Here is a 16,704-nt window from a genome sequence, read left to right as displayed (position 1 = left end):
CACCAAGATTTTAAAAGCCGTAATAGTCTCACAGAAGCATTTTTACACACTAGAGCAGAAGACATTGGAGATAGGGAAAGACATATTAGACATAGTCACCCCACCATGGTGGGACCTGTTCACTAATATAGAGATCCCGCCCTGGATTAGAATAGCATCCCACATCCTAGTAGTGTGTCAGGTTTTGATTGTAATATATTTACTGTTCGTGCATTGCAAGAGAGGCAAACGCCTCCAGAGGCACGAGAACACAGGAGAATGGAGAGAACACTGGAGAATGGAGAGAACACTATGTACGAGTGGGTGAAGAGACCCCCGCTTAGGCTGCTATGTATTAAAGGATAAAGCGTCCCTCCACTCTTGGTTTTGGTTACTATATGATTTAAGTGTATGAATACTGTTGTGTTATAACCGTTGATCGGTTTTCTATTTTTGATTAACAAAATGTGTATGCAGATGGTGTAAAGGGTATCGGCCCCTTTCACATCTGAAAGATGAATGTGTTATAGTTTGAGGTAGTGCTGCCTATGGTTGTCCAACTGTACACAATGTAATTTTTCTGAAATGGGAACTGCATGTGTCGTGGGGGTTATAGGTAGTTAATTACCAGGAATGTTTGGATGTGGGGAATCAGGGAAAATTTGCTCACCAAGGGTTATTGATACTTTAAGCAAGCTATCAGTATCACAGGAGGGACTGTAAGATTCGCGAAATTTTCATTAAATAATCACGTAGGAAAATAGGGTTAATAAAACAGCTTTATTGACCAAAAGAAGCTTTTACAGAGAAACCTTTGATAAAAGGGCACACAAAATGGCCACCAGACCTCGTGACCAGCTTCTGGGACCATTTGAATTTCTGTTACTGCAAGCCAGACAGGCTTGTGGATTGAGGACATTAAAAGCCCGCGAAAACCAGTTTCGGGAAGCCGAAACTCATGGAACTGAGCATACATATTGATTAGGTTACAAGTACAGGACAGATTTGGGTGGCAGGATAAGACCCATCAAGACAATTGGGTGGACAATTGAACAACCGCTTAAGCCCATTACACTGTACAAAGAGAAGCCGTTTAACAGCCATCCAGGGCAATCTACAGACCGATCAATATACAAACCAAGTTACGGTAACAAAGCAAAGACATTATCGGCCCAGGAAGGCCAGTTCAGCTATCACCGACTCCCGTTATGAAGACAAAACACCCCTGCAGAGAGTTCTGCCCGCCAAAATTATTACAAAGACAGGACTATGATTTGGCGGGAGATAAGCATGTTCCAAAAGGTGTAACTGTGGATTAAGTAAAGTCCATCAGTGAGTTCTCCATCGGTACGCTTCGGGACAGACTCCATCGGAACTAAGCAGCACTTCGGTTCGGAACGTGGTCGGTGTTCGGCCAGGCAAGGCCCGGCCACGACGAGAAGACGACGAGAAGAGTTCGGCTTGGAAGCCAGCTCGGCCAGGCAAGGCCCGGCCACGACGGGAAGACGACGAGGGAGGCCCGGGTACTTTTGTCGGGAGATCGACGACCCAGGCCGGAGAAGAAGACCCTCAGGGCCCAGGTACTCCAATCAGAAGGACAATTCTGACTGTATAAAGAGTCATTGGGAGATCATCGACGACCCAGGGCCCGGTACTCCAGTTCGTCAACATCACATCGGCGAGCGCTCATCGCAGGAGAACCAAGAGGAAAACAAGCTGCGCCAGAAGCTTCCAAACCCACGTGACGACGGAAAGCTGTGTCGAAAGGCTGCAAAGCCTTTTTCGCAATTCTTAAAGTGGTGAGCATGATCCCGAGTCCCTCAAATCGAAACTTAGTTAGGTCTAGGGGAGGGGGTTAAGGGTAATTGTAATGTGTTACCCCTTTTACGATGTGCCGTGTGTTCCCCATTTCTATAGAGTTAAGTTTATAGATGTGTGCATGCTTGTAGTTGCTTTAATCTGTGCATATGACATGTATTTTATAATGCTGCAAACTGTTCAATAAAGGCATCCATTTCGTGCTATTCGACCTGGTCTATTGAGTTTTTCTGCACTACAGCTCCCTGCACCTAAGTCCAAGGTCTAGGACCGTAGGGGCGAGTGGGTCGAACCACTCACGGGTAATTATTGCAAGAAGCCTGGCAGGAGACCAGAGCAAGCAAGAGAAACCCCCTACATACCCCATCCACCATGTTAAATATTCACTCCCTCCACCACCAGCGCACCGTGGCTGCAGTGTGTACCATCTGCAAGATGCACTGCAGCAACCCGCCATGGCTTTTTTGACAGCACCTCCCAAACTCGCCACCTCTATCACCTTGGACAAGTGCAGCAGACGCATGTGAACACCATCACTTCCAAGTTCCCCTCCAAGTCACACACCATCCCAACCTTGGAAATATATCGCCGTTCCTTCATCGTCGCTGGGTCAAAAGCCTGGAACTCCTTCCCTAACAGCGCTGTGGGAGTACCTTCACCACAAGGACTGCAATGGTTCAAGAAGGCTGCTCACCACCACCTTCTCAAGAGCAATTAGGGATGGGCAATAAATGCTGGCCTTGCCAGGGACACCCACATCCCAGGAACGAATTTTGGCTGATATATGGTTAGATTTCCAACAGGATGGCCAGATAACAATCAACAGGCAAGCTCTGACGTTTAAAAACTAATTGCAAACTAAAAAATAAATCCAAGTCCGATTTATTCTCTTTAATCTAAAAGATTTACTCTGGGAAAAGTCAATATTTCTCTCGATCAGTAGGTGTAGGGTTCGAGCCCCACTCCAGATTGTCAAGACCAATGGAGGATGGAGCTCTAAATCCCGGGTTGACATCCAGCAGGGTACTTGCATTCGGAGGGATTATGGAATCTCTAAATCCCTTCTGCCGCGCTGGGCTAACCATCCAATCGGCTGGTTTAATCCAGTTACGGAAACCACCAGTGGGAAAGCTGGTAGCGGCAATAAGCCGTCCGATTAGGATATACCCCCACCCCCCAAAACTTCCTCAGTTCAATGACTCCTTCACAAGTAGCAGTGGCACCTCACAAATTTCATCCCTTGTCTCTCTAGTGCACTCTGAGACAAATACCATTAATCCCTGAGGAGTTACCCGTTTTGAGCTTTTTTTGCCAGCCTATACTGAAGTCATCAATTGTACCTGGATTATTCCTTTTTGGGGAGGGCATTTTGCTCCCGTCTCCCCTAGCGAATCCTTGGAACAAACAATCCTTTTGTCTATCAACAATATTGCCCTCCCTCAGTTTTATGCCCTTTTGCCTCTCAATCTTTTCCTGGTCCCTCTTTGCCATTCTGAACTTCCTATATTCATCCCAGTGAACCTTCACCTTTCACCCTGCAGGAGTTTGTAAAGGTTGTTCTTTTTTGATTCTAATTAAATTGTTAATCCATATATAATCTATAATCCACTTGTTTAGTCTATGCTTGGTAATTCTATGTCTATATGGAAGGTTAATCTCCCAGGAAGTTAGCTTAACCAGTTTGTAATTGTTGAAAGTTGCTACCAGTAAAAGAGACTACATTCAAGAAAGTTAATGTAAGAATGGTGAACGCACAAAGGATTGCTGTAGTTGCAGGTAACTCACCCGATTACTGCTCCTCCAGTCACCACTTGGAGGAGATGACAATGGTTGGGAATGAAATCTAGCAGTTTTCCATACATTTCTTTAAGACCATTTGTCCGAGACTGAACATATTGTTCATCAATTACCTGGAAGGGAAAATATTCACTTTTAAACTAGCGATGAGAAATATTTGCGAATGGACTGCTGAGTACAACAGATTCCAACCCAAAGTTATTTTACAGACTGTTGAGTTTTCAGACAGAAGAAATAGAACAACTTTTAGAGGTTATATACATAGATAGTCACAAATGAAGACAAGTTGCAGGTGCCATACACTCCTTCCATTTTGTTTTATAATAGTCATGATTAGACATTCGCCAAAATATCAGGTCACATAATGGACTCCCAAATTAAGGGGAAATCAATTCCCACCCAACAGGTGACTTTCACCAGCTCTCCATGGGATGAAGTATTTCACAGTAATGGAACACTCCATCCTAAAGGAGAAAGGGTTAACAGGATTAATCTTCCCCATGTATGGTGATGGATTGGGGCAGTAACGATCCAGTGGAAAGTTACCTGCGTGCCTTAGAAAAGGCAGGCATTTCAGTACACTATTCCTGGACATGAAACATTTAGCGCATGCTAAAAAAAACCATAAGAAACAATCATAACAGAGGGTCACAGTGGGAAAAGACAGATTATAGTGAAGTAGAATGCCTACTGGCTGTAAATTCCTAAATATGGATAAATAGTCCCTAAATTTCATTTTCTATGAGCTACAACTCACCTGCTGTAATGTAATAACATAAAAATAATGAACTCACTACACTTCAGTGGGTTGTCTTGTTTGAGCTACGCAGGCTAACTCCTCTGCATTCTGTCCGACAGCCCAGGGCACATCTCCTCTCACTGCAGACTCCTGCAGTTTATTATACAATCATAGAATGATACAGCACAGAAGGAGGCCGATCGGCCTATCGTGCCTCTTTTGAAAGAGCTGTCTAATTAGTCCCACTCCCCCACTCTTTCCCCATAGCCCTGTAATTTTTTTCCTTTTCAAATATTTATCCAATTCCCTTTTTGGAGTTACTATTGAATCTGCTTCCACCGCCCTTTCAGGTAGTGCATTCCCGGTCACAACAACTCGCTGCATAAAAAAATGTTTCCTCATGTTGCCTCTGGTTCTTTTGCCAATCTGTGTCCATTGGTTACCAACCCTTCTGGCAGTAGAAACAGTTTCTCTATACTTACTCTATCAAAACTGTTCAAGATTTTGAACACCTCTATCAAATCTCCTCTGTTCTAAGGAGAACAACCTCAGTTTTGTTAGTCCCTCCACGTAACTGAAGTCCCTCATCCCTGGTACCATTCTAGGAAATCACCTCTATCCTCTGCAAGGCCTTCACGTCCTTCCTAAAGTGTGGTGCCCAGAATTGGCCACAACTGGGGTTGAACTCAAGTTTTATAAAGGTTTTGCATAACTTCCTGGCTTTTGTACTCTGGGCCTCTATTTATAAAGCCCAGGATCCCATATGCCTTTTTAACAGTCTTCGCAACTTGTCCTGCCACCTTCAAAGACTTGTGCACATACAATCCCAGGTCTCTCTGTTCCTGCATCCCCTTTAAAAATGCACTATTTAGTTTATATTGCCTCTCCTCATTCTTCCTTCCAAAATGCATCACTTCACACCTCTTTGCATTAAATTTCATCTGCCATGTGTCTGCCCATTTCAGCAGCCTGTCTCTGTCCTCCTGAAATCTGTTACTATCCTCCTCATTGTTTACCACATTTCCGAGTTTTGTCTCATCTGCAAGCTTTGAAATTATGCCCTGTATACCAAAGTCCAGGTCATTAATATATATCAAAAGGAGCAGTGGTCCCAACACTGACCCCTGGGGAACACCACTGTATACTTCCCTCCAGTCTGAAAAACAACCGCTCACCACTACTCTGTTTTCTGTCCCTTATCCAATTTCGTATCCACACAGCCACAATCCCTTCTATCCCATGGGCTTCAATTTTGCTAACAAAACTATTGGCCCAGAAATTCGGGTCGGGGGCTTCCCGCGGGTGCAAGCCCCCAACCTGCACTTACCTTGCGTGCCGGCCGTTGAGCTGTAGGGCCCCGTAGAATTCCGATCTGGGGCCTGGTCCAGCTGCCGGCGCGCAGTGCTCGCGTATCCCAGGGGCGCAGTTAGTTCGATGCGTCCCCTGGGATCACGTGGGCCATAGGGAGCCAATCGGAACAAGGAATGCTCCATTCATAAGTCTGACAGGAAGAGCTGTCAAGACTTATAAATGCTATGGCCCCAAAATAGCACTAAACCTTCAAATAAATTTTTAAAAAACATCACAGTTTTTAAATAAACTATAAATTAAACGAAGGGTTCGACCCGAAACGTCAACTCAAATTTCTGTCCACGGATGTTGCCTGACCTGCTGAGTTTTTCCAGCATTTTCTGTTGTTAATTAAATGAAATAACTATTTTAAACAATAATTTAAATTTTTGAAAAAAATGTTATTTTCTAACGGGGCTAAAAATAAACTTACCTTGCTTTAAAGTATTTAAATGTTTTAATTAATTCATCACTTACCTTGTAAAAAGCAGGCCTTACGCCTGCTTTTTATATTTCTAAATTCTGCAGGCTTACTCTCCCGGGAAAACCTGTAAAAAAAAAACGAAGTTCGATGCGCATGCGCAGCCTCCCCCACACACGCGTTCGACCTCTGAACCCCTGCTTTCAGGGGAACGGAAGTGCCGGTTTCCCACGCATGCGCAGTGCATGCAGGAAACCGGCACTTCCATCGGGCCTACGGGTGAGTACAGGAAACTTTGTGATATCCGGCACCGACGGGACCGAGCTGTTGCCGTCCCATCAAAACTGCCTGACAAACCAGCGCTAATGTTAAAACATACGGAAGCTTTTGAGCTCCGTATCTAGCAACAAACCCTGTACAGCTTCTAAACAGTCGGCCGTAGCTTGCAAGCGTCTCTGTAGCCAAGCAACAGCTTTAGCTAGACCTTCTTGTATCCGTGTGTTAATGGAGACACGGAATGCAGGATTTGGTTTAACAGGTGTTTACTGAACAAAGTCTGGAGGTGAACTAAAAGATACAAGACGCTATACAGGCTTATATACCCGAGTGGTCACTACCGGTATTACAGTACACAGGGGCTCTTAAAGGTACATACACTACAGACCTTGCAGAGCCTGACCAGTGAAAAAAAAGCAACGAAAAGAAAAAAAACTTACTGAACCGACTCCTGAATTTTGCCGGTGGCTCAAACATTCCGGACAGTTAACCTCCGGATAAACCAAAGTTTCCTGTACCCAGCGCGTACTCACCCGTGGAGACCCGAATTTCTGGCCCATTATTTATTATCTGGGGAAAAAATTGTGAGAACACACATTGCTTTTAAAAACCCATCCCTTCTATGGAAAAATGGTCAAAATAATCCTGAAATGTGCCTGATATTTGCCGTATGTCAGAGATCTGAAGGACACTGGTAACCCTGATCTATTTCTAGTGCGTACCCAAAGTGTAAAAGGATTAATTATGTGCCCAGTGGCCACTAGCCCAGTTACTACACACTCCAAAACAAACAGCTGTGGCTCAGGCACACGCGCCTTCGAGTCAGAAGTTTGTGTTCAAGATCCACTCCAGAGACTTGAGCACAAGATCCAGGCTGACACTCCAGTGCCAGTACTGAGGGAGTGCTGTACTGTCAGAGGTGCCGTCTTTCGGATGAAACATTAAACTGAGGCCCCGTCTGCTCTCTCAGGTGGACGTAAAAATCCCATGGCAGTATGTTGAAGAGCAGGGGAGTTCTCCCCAGTGTCCTGACCAATAGTTATCCCTCAACCAACATCACTAAAAAAAAAATTATTTGCTCATTATCACATTGCTGTTTGTGGGAGCTGGCTGTGCACAATTTGGTTGCCGCGTTTCCTACATTACAATAGTGACTATGCTTCAAAAGGTGTTCATTGTCTGTAAAGGGCTTTTCATTAATACTGAAATGCCATCTCTGGGCAGGAGCTTTGACCGACTGCAACATCGAGCGGGGCCCAAAAATAGGTGGACATTAGACAGAACTGAGCTGCACCAATTTTACGCTCAGTTACACCTCATCTGGGTTTGAAAAAGGGCAGAGACTGGGCACAATGGACATTTAAAATTGCCCCCTAGAGTCCGTAACATGGAATGTTAGTAGCTTTTGACTAACAAAAGTTTCTACTTTATTAACTCCTGCGTCACATGGCATTTTCAAACCACCCCTTCTCTCCACCACTTTCTATGTGCAATCAAGGCAGAAGGAAAGGCAATTTGCTCTCAGAGTTGTGTCTATGCAGCTCAGAGGGGAATGAGACACCATGAATTCTTGTTTTTGTTGCTCAAGGTGTCATTTCATGGACAGGCACAGAAACCATTTTTGGTGAGTATCCATTGCACTCTCTAGTTAAAAACAGTAGCATCAGCACAATAGACCCAAGACACGTAACTTAGCTTGTAAACACAATTTACTAAATCACGTTAGGTAAATATCATTCATCAAGGATACACTTTCAATTTACGTAATATATAATGAATCAGTAAGTGATTACTAAAAAGATTGAAAAATAGACTGGTAAGTTCAAGATAAAATAGTAAGTTCAAAATTACCTGATCCCTGTGGCAGCCTCCCCTCCTCGCTCCCTGACCCTCTCCCCTCCTCGATCCCTGACCCTCTCCCCTCCTCACTCCCTGACCCTCTCCCCTCCTCACTCCCCGACCCTCTCCCCTCCTCACCAACTCACTCCCCGACCCTCTCCCCACCGCCTCGCTCGCCGACCCTCCTCACCACCTCACTCCTTCTCCCCTCCTCACCTCACCCCCGATCCTCTCTCCACCTCACGCCCTGACCCTCTCACCACCTCGCATCCTGATACTCTCACCAACTCACCCCCGACCCTCTCACTACCTCACACCCCGATACTCACCACTTCACTCGCCGACCCTCTCCCCTCCTCACTCCCTGGCCCTCTCCCCTCCTCACCACCTCACCCCCGACCCTCTCACCACCTCACATCCTGATCCTCTCACCACCTCACCCCCTGACCCTCTCACCACCTCATTCTATGATACTCTCCCTTCATCACCACCTCACTCCCTGACCCTCTCACCACCTAACTCCCTGAGGTAGTGTCAGCTGAGTCTACAGAGATGGTATCCCCTCAACACCTCACTTCCTGGGACATTCTCCCCTCCACTCCGAGTTGCTCTTCCTCCCTCATTCCCCGAGGTGCTGTTTCCTCCTTGCCATCTTACTCCAAGACGATCTCCTCTCATGTCGTCATCCCTGAGGCATTGTACCGTGTTCACCACCTCACTACCTGTGGCAGTCTCCTCTCATTGCCATCACACTCACCGAGAGCACTCCCTTCCTCACCACCTCACTCCTTGATGTGACTCTCCCCTCCTCACCACTTCATTCCTACAGACAGACTTTGATTCACCCTCTTTCCACCATCCCCCCCCCCCCCCGGCCCCGTAGGTGATCCTCACGCACTGCTCCTCGATGCTGTTGCTTTGCTCAAAGAGCGAACAGGAGACTAAAAAGACGAGCCAGATTCACGGTAAAATGTAAAATTCTTCCTAGGTTACCTGGAATAACAATCCACCGACTCACCTCTTCCACGTATGGTTTCACGAGCACCTGGCCAATCAGTGCTTCTGCATCCCTCGTTTTGTCTATGGTTGCGTAGGTCCGTAAACAAGGACGTACAATCTCAACATTGGCAGTCTGCAGGCCTTCCAACAGCAGTCCTTCCAGAGACTGCTGAAGCATGGCTGTGATTCCAGCTATTCGCTGCAAGCAGAATTCAGGATACATGATGGAAACTGTGCTGGCATACACAAACACAGGATTAACTGGTGGGAGAGATGTAAAAACATGCACTGCTGAAAAGAAAGCGAAAGTGTAATACCAGGACTAAAAGGATTAAATTACGAGGACAGGTTGCACAGTCTAGGCTTGTATTCCCTTGAGTATAGAAGATTAAGGGGGTGATCTAATTGAGGTGTTTAAGATGATTACAGGAGTTGATAGGGTAGATAGGGCAAAACTATTTCCTCTGGTGGGGGAGTCCAGAACAAAAGGGGCATAGTCTTAAAATTAGAGCTAGGCCGTTCAGGGGTGATGTCAGGAAGCACTTCTTGACACAAAGGGTAGTGGAAATCTGGAACACTCTCCCCCAGAAAACTGTTGAGGCTGAGATTGAGAGATTAGTTAAGGGTATTGAAGTGGCGCTCCGTAATTTCCAATATGCAGCCACTGAGCTTTGAGGCTTTAGCAACGAGTAGACGCGTGTCGAAATAAAACGTTCCAAACCATAACTTTGTCTTTTAACTGTTTACTATAACACCTTACAAACAGAATTACAAAGCAAAACACGCTTAAACGCACACGGTCAAAAACTGTATTGCTCCAGCCATCAAAGCTTCTACCTTCTCCAGCCTCGTGGTGCTTGAACTGTAAAATGGCTGGATATCATGTGACAAGCTTAAGGACTGTACCATTGTAGCAAGAATAAAGGGGATCTCTCAGCCCCTATTGGGACAAGAAAAGAGGGGGTTTCTCAATACAATAAGTCAGTCAGGTAAATTAACTGTATTATACTAGAATATGCATCAATAATAAACAAATGTACTGTACCATAATATTTAACCAATATTTTAAAGTATTTTCTTTCTTCTTTACACTTTCATGACTCTTACAGGTATTAAGGGCTACAGAACCACGGTGGGTAAATGGAGTTAAGATACAGATCAGCCATGATCTAACTGAATGGCGGAACAGGCTCGATCTATTGAATGGCGGAAACAGGCTCAAGGGGCTGAATGGCCTACTCCTGTTCCTATGTAATCAGGAGAAACATATTTTCCCTAATTTATTTTGAGTAAGAGCAACTATATGATAGCACGCCATTCCACGTGTACTGGAGAGCTGGAAGAAGCTGGCAAGCCCATCAGACACAGTTGCAATCCACAGAGGCACACATGAACCAAATCCTACGAGACTCCTGATACACGGAGATTCCCAGGATCCTGCATGACAATTGGGGGATGAAAGTGAACCCAATTCTTTGGTTTCAAAATAAATCGGGAATTTCAGGGACAATTAGCAAGAGCTGAAAATTAAGAATCATAAAAGACAGGAGCAAAGTTCTGTGAAATACCTTCATTCCTCTGCTGAATTCCTCCAAGCAAGAGCATGTGGCTGGAATGGAGATCGCCTGCTACAAAAGGTGGGTAACTGTATACCATTAATCAGAGCCAGAGTGATCTCCTGAACTAGCTTTCCATCGCCTCAGGGGGTCGCAGAGGAATTTTCCAGATTTCCACCCCCCCCCCCCAAATTGGCCTTGATTTTTAATCTGGTCTTTCACCTCTCCCACATGGCTTGCGGGTGGGGTGAGGAGTGTCTGTCATGATGCACAAGGCATTGCAGTTCTGTGGGACAGGCTGTTCGTCATTGTTCGTTTTTAATAATTTATTATTTGATCTATTGTTGGATCCATTGTTATACAGACCATCGCAGCTCCTTACGACCACAGTCATCACTGCAGGAGTTCCTCAGGGCAGTGTCCTAGGCCCAACCATCTTCAGCTGTTTCATCAATGACCTTCCCTCCATCATAAGGTCAGAAGTGGGGATGTTCGCTGATGATTGCACACTGTTCAGCACCATTCGAGACTCGCCAGATACTGATGCAGTTCGTGTCCATATGCAGCAAGACCTGGACAACATTCAGACTTGGGCTGACAAGTGGCAAGTAACATTTGCACCACACAAGTGCCAGGCAATGACCATCTCCAACAAGAACATAAGAAATAGGAGCAGGAGTAGGCCAATCGGCCCCTCGAGCCTGCTCCGCCATTCAATAAGATCATGGCTGATCTGATCCTAACCGCCAATCTACTATCACAGAACCATCTCCTGAATCTAACAGAATTAGACACACGAAATAGAAGCAGGATCAGGCTACACGGCCCATGGGCCCGCTCCGCTACCCACAGGGCCATGACCGATCCGAACCTAGACTCATGTCCAAATTCCTGCCCGCTCCCCGTAACCCTTAATTCCCTTTACTTCCAGGAAACTGTCTATTTCTGTTTTAAATTTATGTAATGATGTAGCTTCTACAGCTTTTTGGGGCAGCATATTCCATGGACCTACCACCCTCTGAGTGAAGTAGTTCCTCCTCATCTCAGTTTTGAAAGAGCAGCCCCTTATTCTAAGACTATGCCCCCTAGTTCTAGTTTCACCCATCATCGGGAACATCCTCCCCGCATCCACCCGATCCAACCCCTTCACAATCTTATATGTTTCAATAAGATCGCCTCTCATTCTTCTGAACTCCAATGAATAGAGTCCCTATCTACTCAACCTCTCCTCCTATGTCCATCCCCTCATCCCCGGGATTAACCGAGTGAACCTTCTTTGTACTGACTCGAGAGCAAGTATGTCCTTTCTTAAGTATGGACACCAAAACTGTATGCAGTATTCCAGGTGCGGTCTCACCAATACCTTGTACAACTGAAGCAATACCTCCCTATTTTTATATTCTATCCCCCTAGCAATGAAAGCCAACATTCCATTGGCCTTCTTAATCACTTGCTGCACCTGCATACTAACCTTTTGAGTTTCGTGCACCAGGACCCCCAGATCCCTTTGTACTTCAGTACTTTCCAGTTTCTTGCCATTAAGATAATAACTTGCTCTACGACTTTTCCTGCCAAAGTGCATAACCTCACACTTTCCAGTATTGTATTCCATCTGCCAAATCTCTGCCCACTTACTTAGCCTGTCAATGTCCCCTTGCAGGTTTTTTATGTCCTCCTCACTCACTACTTTCCCTCCCATCTTAGTATCATCTGCAAACTTTGATATGTTACAATCGGTCCCCTCCTCCAAATCGTTAATATAGATTGTAAAGAGTTGGGGACCCAGCACTGACCCCTGCGGAACACCACTAGTTATTGATTGCCAGTCTGAGAATGAACCATTTATCCCAACTCTCTGCCTTCTGTTAGATAACCAATCCTCTATCCATGCCAGAATATTACCCCCAATCCCATGATTTTTTATCTTAAGCAATAATCTTTTGTGTGGCACCTTGTCAAATGCCTTTTGGAAGTCCAAATACACTACGTCCACTGATTCCCCTTTATCCACCCTATATGTTACTTCCTCAAAGAACGCCAGCAAATTTGTCAAACATGACTTCCCCTTCATAAAACCATGCTGACTTTGTCCTATTAAATTATGATTATCCAAATGTCCTGTTACTGTCTCCTTAATAATGGACTCCAAAATTTTACCTACCACAGATGTTAGGCTAACCGGTCTATAGTTTCCAGCCTTCTGTCTACTGCCCTTTTTAAATAAGGGTGTTACATTAGCAGTTTTCCAGTCTGCCAGGACCTTTGCGGAGTCCAGGGAGTTTTGGAAAATTATTACCAATGCATCCACAATCCCTACCGCCACTTCCCTCAAGACCCTAGGATGTAAGCCATCAGGTCCAGGTGATTTATCCGCCTTGAGTCCCATTATTTTACCGAGTACCACTTCCTTAGTGATTTGGATCGTGTTGAGCTCCTCCCCCTGCTTTAGCCCCCTGTTTGTCCAGTGTTGGGATATTCTTAGTGTCTTCTACTGTAAAGACTGATATAAAATATTCATTCAGTGTTTTTGCCATCTCCATATTTCCCACCATTAATTTCCCGGTCTCATCCTCTAAGGGACCAACATTTACTTTAGCCACCCTTTTTCTTTTTATATAACTATAAAAACTCTTACTATCTGTCTTTATATTTTTTGCTAATTTACTTTCATAATCTATCTTCCCTTTCTTAATCAATCCTTCTGTTATTTTTTGCTGTCTTTTAAAGTTTTCCCAATCCTCTATCCTCCCACTAGATTTGGCTACCTTATATGCCCTTGTTTTTAGTCGAATACTATCCTTAATTTCTTTACTTAGCCACAGATGGCTTTTCTTTTACACCCTTTTCTTCTCAGTGGAATATATTTTTTTTGGAAGTTGTAAAATAACTCCTTAAATGTACACCACTGATCATGTTTCGTCTTACCCTTTAATCTATTTTCCCAATCCACTCTACTCAATTCCGCTCTCATACCTTCATAGTCTCCTTTATTCAAGCTTAGCACGCTTGTTTGAGATCCAACCTTCTCACCCTCTAATTGAATATGGAATTCAACCATGTTATGGTCACTCATTCCAAGGGGATCCTTTACTAGGACATTTTTAATTAATCCTGTCTCGTTACACAGGACCAGATCTAAGGTTGCTTGCCCCCTGGTCGGTTCAGTTACATACTGCTCAAGAAACCCATCCCTAATACACTCAATGAACTCATCCTCAAGGCAGCCCTGCCCAATTTGATTTGTCCAATTAATATGATAGTTAAAATCCCCCATAATTATAGATGCTCCCTTATTACAAGCCTCAACTATTTCCTGATTGATACACCGTCCAACAGAGTTGCGACTGTTCGGAGGCCTATAGACTACGAAGGGCCTCTTTCTGTGCTGTAAAACTCTATGACTAGTGTTTTTTTCCCCTTATTATTCCTTACCTCCACCCAAACTGTTTCATTATCCTGATCTTTTGACCCAATATCATTTCTTTGTATTACAGTGATTCCTTCCTGTATTAACATAGCCACCCCACCTCCCCTTCCTTCCTGCCTGTCCTTCCTGATCGTTAAATAACCTGGTATGTTTAATTCCCAGGCATTGTCACCCTGCAGCCATGTTTCTGTAATGGCCACAAGATCATACCCATATGTAGTTATTTGTGCCATTAACTCGTCTATTTTGTTACGAATGCTACGTGCATTCAGATAGAGAACTTTCAAATATGTTTTGTGACACTTAGTTCCTGCTTTTGCCCTTTTTATTACTTTACCTTTTACTCCATACCTTCTGCCCCTTCCTGACACGCTCTGGTTTTTAATTTCCCCACTGCTACCTAAGTCTATGACCTTCTCTGTTGTCATTTTTATTATTTGCTCTCCAGGAACCTCCCCCCCACTAGTTAGTTTAAAGCCCTCTCTACAGCCCTAGTTATATGATCCGCCAGGACTCTAGTCCCAGCACTGGCCAAGTGAAGCCCGTCCCAACGGAACAGCTCCCTCCTGCCCCAGTACTGATGCCAGTGTCCCAGGAAGCAAAACCCATTTCTCCCACACCAGTCTTTGAGCCATGCATTTAACTCTCTAATTTTATTTGTCCTAGCCAAATTCGCTCGTGGCTCATTTATTACCCTTGTGGTTCTGCTTTTTAATTTGGCCCCTAGCTGCTCAAACTCCCTCAGCAGAACCTCCTTCCTTGTCCTATCTATGTCGTTGGTACCAACATGGACCACGACAACTGGATCCTCCCCCTCCCACTCCAAGTTTCTCTCCAGTCCAGAGGAGATGTCCTTAACCCTGGCAGGCAACACAGCCTTCGGGACTCTTGCTCTCAGCTGCAAAGAACTCTATCTATCCCCCTAACGATACTATCCCCTACCACTACAACATTTCTTTTAACTCCCCCCACTTGACTCTAACCATCTCCCCATGACATTCAATGGCATTACCATCGCTGAATCCCCCACTATCAACATCCTGGGGGTCACCATTGATCAGAAACTGAACTGGACCAGCCATATAAATACTGTGGCTGCAAGAGCAGGCCAGAGGCTGGGAATTCTGCGGCGAGTGTCTCACCTCCTGACTCCCCAAAGCCTTTCCACCATCTACAAGGCACAAGTCAGGAGTGTGATGGAATACTCTCCACTTGCCTGGATGAGTGCAGCTCCAACAACACTGAAGAAGCTCGATACCATTCAGGATAAAGCAGCCCGCTTGATTGGCACTCCATCCACCACCATCAACATTCACTCCCTCCATCACCGGCACACTGTGGCTGCAGTGTGTACCATCTACAAGATGCACTGCAGCAACTCGCCAAAGCTCCTTCAACAGCACCTTCCAAACCCGCGACCTCTACCACTTAGAAGGACAAGGGCAGCAGACGCATGGGAACATCACCACCTACAAGATACCCTCCAAGACACACACCATCCTGACTTGGACCTGTATCGCCGTTCCTTCACTGTCGCTGGGCCAAAATCCTGGAACTCCCTTCCTAACAGCATTGTGGGTGTACCTACACCATATGGACTGCAGCGGTTCAAGAAGGCGGCTCACCACCATCTTCTCAAGGGCAATTATGGATGGGCACTAAATGCAGGCCTAGCCAGCGACAAATCCCATCAATGAATAAAAAAATTAAAATAAAAAAAAGTCTGCCTGCTTTGATGATGGGTCTGTGGAGTGCACTGGTCCTGTTTTTTTATATATTCACAGCTCCTGTTACAGAATCAGAACTGCACTGAACCAGACAGCAAATTTCACACTTACAGGTCTCACTTTGTCCAAAAGGGGCATTCCCTTGCTCTGCACGGCGTGAAAATGTAATTGGTTAAATTCAGTCCCGATCCTTTCCAGCATCTGACCGGCTAAGGGGGGACTGTAGAGAAAAAGCACAAGGAGAAAACTAAACAGATGCGCTGGTTCAGGGTGTTAAAATGTCAATGACAACGGCAAAAAATGTCGAGAACCATTTTAGTTACATTGTACAGTGCACTGTCCATGAAGAAAATCCATTACGTTTTGAAGGGGTGAAAAAACAGAGACCTGGGTGTGCTTGTGCACAAATCTTTGAGGTAGCAGGACAGGTTAACAAAGCAGTTAATAAAGCATATGGGATCCTGGGCTTTATAAATAGAGGCATAGAGTACAAAAGCCAGGAAGTTATGCTAAATCTATATAAAACATGATTCAGCCCCAGTTGGAGTACTGCGTCCAATTCTGGGCACCACACTTTAGGAAGGACATGAAGGATTTGGAGAGGGTACAGAAGAGATTTACTAGAATGGTCCCAGGGATGAGGGATTACAGTTATGTGGATAGTCCGGAGAAGCTGGGGTTGTTCCCCTTAGATCAGAGGGGAATTGATAGAGGTGTTTAAAATCATGAAGGGTTTAGATAAGAGTAAATAAGGACATAAGGCACTATTCTCCTTA

At 45.0% G+C, this 16,704-nt stretch overlaps 1 protein-coding gene across 1 annotated transcript in view; it reads right to left on the bottom strand.

Annotated features, from left to right (window-relative positions):
- cog2 (component of oligomeric golgi complex 2) overlaps nucleotides 1-16,704 on the bottom strand; it is a 93,664-nt gene that overhangs the window by 53,271 nt on the left and 23,689 nt on the right. Inside the window, 3 exon segments of the mRNA XM_085998184.1 lie at nucleotides 3,583-3,707; nucleotides 9,238-9,417; nucleotides 16,040-16,148. Of these exon segments, the coding sequence (XP_085854310.1) occupies nucleotides 3,583-3,707; nucleotides 9,238-9,417; nucleotides 16,040-16,148 (414 nt within the window).

This window comes from Somniosus microcephalus, chromosome 9 (assembly GCF_052327205.1).
Source record: "Somniosus microcephalus isolate GS21.2 chromosome 9, FLI_Smic_1.0, whole genome shotgun sequence".
Lineage (NCBI taxonomy): Eukaryota > Metazoa > Chordata > Chondrichthyes > Squaliformes > Somniosidae > Somniosus > Somniosus microcephalus.
The sequence above is the reverse complement of the archived record's forward strand: the minus strand, read 5'-3'. Positions and strand labels throughout refer to the sequence as shown.